Source organism: Salvia hispanica, chromosome 5 (genome assembly GCF_023119035.1).
Source record: "Salvia hispanica cultivar TCC Black 2014 chromosome 5, UniMelb_Shisp_WGS_1.0, whole genome shotgun sequence".
Classification (NCBI taxonomy): Eukaryota; Viridiplantae; Streptophyta; class Magnoliopsida; order Lamiales; family Lamiaceae; genus Salvia; species Salvia hispanica.
The window spans coordinates 20,602,369-20,607,374 of record NC_062969.1 but is presented as its reverse complement, the minus strand read 5'-3'; the positions used below and the strand labels follow the sequence as shown (position 1 = coordinate 20,607,374).

General features: G+C 40.5%; 1 protein-coding gene across 1 annotated transcript; it reads left to right on the top strand.

Moving 5' to 3' along the window:
* Window positions 1-3,619, top strand: LOC125186050. Its single transcript, XM_048082366.1, has 3 exons — window positions 1-60; window positions 158-1,299; window positions 2,769-3,619. The coding sequence occupies exons 2-3, from the start codon at window positions 1,158-1,160 to the stop codon at window positions 3,293-3,295; spliced, it is 669 nt and encodes a 222-aa protein (XP_047938323.1). The 5' UTR covers window positions 1-60; window positions 158-1,157; the 3' UTR covers window positions 3,296-3,619.
* Window positions 3,620-5,006: the final 1,387 nt, after the last annotated feature.

Sequence of the window (5,006 nt, the reverse complement as noted above, 5' to 3'; positions counted from 1 at the left end):
ATTGGATCGAGAGTGTGTGATACTAGCCCCACTATATTCTAAACCTACCGAGTGACATTGGTGAGTGACTTGGGGGGTGTTGGGATACTACATTGGGGTGAGTTAGCTTCTTAAATCTCTCTTTCTTATTTTACTAATCTCTAAGGCTAGTTCCTAGTCTTTGTCTTTGTGTTTGTAGGTAACTTGGATGCCTCCTATTACTCGATCTAACAAGATGGGGGACATCCATGAGGAGGAAGTAGGGAAGGGTGCGGGCTCAAGTAATTCCAAACCCGAAGAGGATCTAGTGAGCATGATGTCCCAAATGATGGAAGAGTTTAGTCGTGATCTCAAACAAGAGATGAGAGAATGAGATGCCCGAATGGATGCCCGGAGGAAGGAGTTCGAGACCCGATGGAAATCCAATCAAAACATCTTGGTTGGAGCCTTAAAGGAGGTCCGTGCATCAAGATCCGTCGCTCCTAAAAGTGACCATCTACATCTCAAAGCTTCCGGTATAGAACATATAGTGTCGAGGGGCAATGGAGGCTATAGGAAGTATGATGGCAAGGAGTGTGGAATGAATGATGATGATAGAGGTGACTATGAATCAAGGTACCATGAAGATGGACTTGAGAGGGGAAGTAGAGTGAAACGAGATTCCATTTCTCATGGAGAGTGACATTCTAGGAGGGTGAGAGATCATGTTAACCATAAGAGGTTTGAGAGGCCAATTAAAGAAGAAGACCCATATAGTGCTCAATTGAGGCCTACCTACCCACATGGTGGTGTTGATACAAACCAAAGAGGTAACTCATCAAGTCATTTTACTACATCCTCTTCTTTCCATTTCTCACATAAGCCTCTTGATGTATATGGAAATGTCTCCTCTTCGATGAGCTTAAACCAAATTAGTAGAGAAAAAGAACGAGAGAGAGAGAAAAGGCTTGAGAGTAAAAGTGAGTCTAAAAAGCCAAGAGAGCGTGATAAAAGACAAGAGTGTGAGGTGCAAAAGTCAAGAGAGAGTGGTGGAGGTGAGAGAAAAGAAAACTATCAAAGCACAAGGGAGTAAAGGGTGCTTGTTAGATTCTAAGGCCAACCTTGGGTGGGCACCAAATGATCCTTTGCCTCTTGCCCTTGGTGAGGAAAATAAGCCCTTACCCACTAACACTTCTTCTATGTCTTTTCGTGTTGATGAATTTGTAGGAGATTTAATTGAAGACATGGAAGTGAAACATGAAATTGCACATGGCTTGGAAACTATGCTCCCGGAGAAGGATAAAGAGGATCAAGGGCAAGTGGGTGAACTCCTTGCCCAAGGTTCAATTGCACTATCCTTGTCTCCTTGTGATGCTCCCTTGGAAGAAAGGCCCATTTATTTTGATAGATTTACCATTATTGACTTGTGTGCTATGTGGCATCGAGAGTCTAAATTGTTGAATCCTAAGCCTATCTTTGCATCATATGTTGATCCTTTCTTGATAAATACAAGCAATGGTAGACATGATCTTTCACTTGTGGACTCTTGCATGAATGTGGAAATGCTTCTTTTGGATGCTAAGACACCTAAGCTTTCAATTGTTGTTGACTATGGGTTTCTTGAGTACGTTGTTGGGGATAGTAGGGCCAAAGAGTGTGACATTTTTGAAGATTTTAGAGCTTGGTATTTGCTATGTCTTTATGGTAACATGGTGAGACCCTTCAATGGGATTGGAGTGTTCTATGGTCGTTTTGTGAAGAATGTTTCCACTCATATGTCTCTTGTGGATTGTGTTGTGTTTAATGGCATAAGGATACATTGTTCCCATAGTTGTGGTCTAAAATTGTTGGGGCAATTGTGTGGGGCTTATTTTGACAAGTTTCTCATAATACTTGATGTAGCTTTTTACAAGTTTCATATGCATGGTGTTGTGTTTTATCTCCATGACGTGCATGAAGGTTTATGGACACATTGCTCCCTTATTTTTGATAATCTCTTGAAATTGATGGAGCAATGGGATGAAATCCATATTGATGAACTTGGTTTGTTGGTTGATACACCTTCTTGCAAACTTGATGTGAATTGTGATGAACCTACTCAATGTGTTAAATATGGGATTGTCAATTTGTGGAGTATTTCTCATGTGAGCAAGAATGATGTATCAATGGTTCCTTATGATCTTTTGTTGCTTAATCTTGAGAATGAGAATCTTGTGAATAGACCTTGTTTGATTACTTTTGAATATACACCATATGAGGATCCATTCTTTTATATATGCCTAGTCTTGTTGGGAATGCCAAATCTTTTGTAAAGATGTTCATGAGTTTGAGCATCATTTGTATGGGGATGGTCAAACCAAATAGAAACAAGGTGCTTAGGGCATGTGTGTTTTGGCATGTTGATTGCTTTTATTGCATGTCCATCAAACCATTCAATGGAGTTGGGATGTTTTATGGTCTATTTGTGAAGAACTTCATATCTAATGGCTTTGTTTGGGACTACATTATGAAGGAATGCATATGTTTATTTGCACCCACATCTTATACCTATATTGTGAGATTGTTTGAGTTTTGGTATGAAGGGTATCTTGATGAGTTTGTCTTGATTCCTTATGGGTGAGATTTGTACATGAGAGGATTCATTAATTTGTGTTCTCATATTTATTGTGACTTGGGCTTGAGCTTTAGGGAACATGAATTTGGAGGTCCATACAACGTCTTTGGTGTAGTATTGTCTCTTAGAGCCGTTAGTGGTCTTAATCCGTTTCATCATACTTTGATATTTGATTTACTCTTTTTCCATTTCATAGGTGTGCGGAATCCGGATTTGAGGGCAAATCCTTTCCAAGAAGGGGAGAATGATATGACCATGAGTGCTAGACATCAAGTGTTTTCACCTCGACGTGAGCCATGGATTGATTGGGGTCCAAGGAAGAGAGTGAAGACGTGCCAAGGATTCAATAAAGCTAGAGGGTCTCCCGAGGGTGCGAGGAATAGAGAAGGCTTGGATTTGAGGACAAATCCTTTCCAAGAAGGGGAGGATGATACGAACATGGAAGCCGTGCGTCAAGGATTTCAACTACAGCTGGATTCAACCAGAAACCGTCCTATCGAGATGATATCCGAAAGCTATGAAACTACCACCATCGTTTTCGTCTTGGAAATAGCTTCGCGTGGGTATCTTTCACATCTCAATCGGAGTCCGGATGAGGGAGTTATGGTGGTTTTACAGAAGTTGCGTAGAACCGGTGAGGGAGTCCAGAGAGAACACCCGGGCGGGTGTTTTTCACCCTGCAATTCACCCGACCGGGTGAATCACCCGAGACTTAGTTTTTGAGGGCCTTTTTCCACATTTTGGGCCCTTAGTATAAATACCTTTTGGTGTCATTTTTCATTCTAGATTGAGATAAGATTGTGATTGAAGTTATCTCCCTAGTGAGTTTTTCCTCTTTGAGGAATGTATCCAATTCCTTCCTTGAAGGTTGCTTGTTTCAATTCCATAGATTGATTCAAGTAGAGGTATGCATCAATGAGGTGTATCCATTGAGTAGTGGAGCCAAGGGGTGATAGAGCTATTGAAAGTTGCCTAGGGTTGTCTCTATCTTTTTGGTTAAGGTCCTATGGTTGTAGCTCTTTTATCTTATCATTATACACATGCTTTTCATTCCTAATCTTCCATCCTTTCTTGTTTAGATTCAATTTTTGTTGGTTGGATCATCTATTATCTTTTGTCTTGTGTTGATAAATTGAAAATAGCATCACAAAAATAGTTAGATCAAGCATCATAAATGGGTGATATGTCGTATTCTAAGCCTTGGTTACTGGTCAGTATGTCGCGAAATGCATGTATTATCTGCAAAACAGTTGCTCAAGTGTGCAGGATTAAGGGATCCAAATTAGTAGGAGACGATTCAGGTGACGCAAGTGAAAAGGGCGCTAGAAGGGTGCAATACTGACCAGGATGCATGCCAGAGAAAAGGCTCGAGATGGAGAAGAAGGATAGCTGGGATGATCATTAACAAGGGCAGAAAAGTCAAAACGTGAAGGAAGTCTACCCTAAAAGCAAGGGCAAGCCTCCCTATAAAAGAAGCCACTTGGAGAGAGAAAAAGGAGAGTTCGGTTGGGAGTTCCAAGTTCTCGGTTCTCATACACACTTAGTAGAATTCTCTCTAGAAGATCAGTCCTTCAGCATTATCCAATCTCTCGTTCCTCGCCACAGCTATGGTCACTTGACGTCCAAGAGTCTACCGGAGTAGTCATCATCCCACCGTTCCAGCCAGTTTGTCGTAGTAGTATAGCAGTATCACCGCCCGGAGTGGCAAAACAATCGTTACTTTGCTTTCTAGTTTAATCTTTACTTGCTTTCTTCGTTGGATCTGTGCAAACATTTATCTTTGTTGCCTTTTGAAGTACTTGGTGAAGATCCAAACGTTTTAGTTATGAAATTTCTATTCCGAATGTCTCTTTGGTTCGAGTTTGCTTCATTCTGCCTAGGAAAGTTAGATCTAGTCGTTGCTTTTAATTTCTAAGCGTTGTCTTATCTGGAGTTGTTGATCTGAGGTTGTAGTTATGTTTCAGTCTAATTTTCGTGCATGAGTCTTTCGTTCTGCATTATAATCACCACCTTGCATGTTAGTCAGTAGAGGTAAACTGCAGTTTCGCCGTTCATTTTAAGTTTGAGCATTTTAATCTATGGATCTTGAGTTTGAAGTTATGAATCTGAGTTTAGTTATGGTGTTTGTGTTCATATGATTTCTGTTAATACTTGGTGAAGAAGAAAACGTCAAAATCAACTTTAGTTTGGACCACTTTACTTTTAAGTTACTTTTGCTTTTGTTCCCTACTTTTCAGTTGTACCTTCCAGACTTGTCAGAAAACCAACCAGCCACCAGATATACCTTGTTGTCTAAATTTCCCCTTTTAGTAACTGTCTACTTTTCGTATACCTCTGAGACACTTTGTCCCCTATTTTCACGAACACAACCACATGCCTGTTATTTTCACGCCAACTAGTCAGTAGAGTACCATCTTTATTTCTTGCCTAGGTA

Coding starts and splice junctions, on each gene's coding strand:
- LOC125186050 (XM_048082366.1), top strand. CDS start 1,158: ATGTCTTTTCGTGTTGATGAATTTGTAGGAGATTTAATTGAAGACATG. Junction 1,300..2,768: donor GGGTGAACTCCTTGCCCAAG/GTTCAATTGCAC, acceptor TCCATTTCATAG/GTGTGCGGAATCCGGATTTG.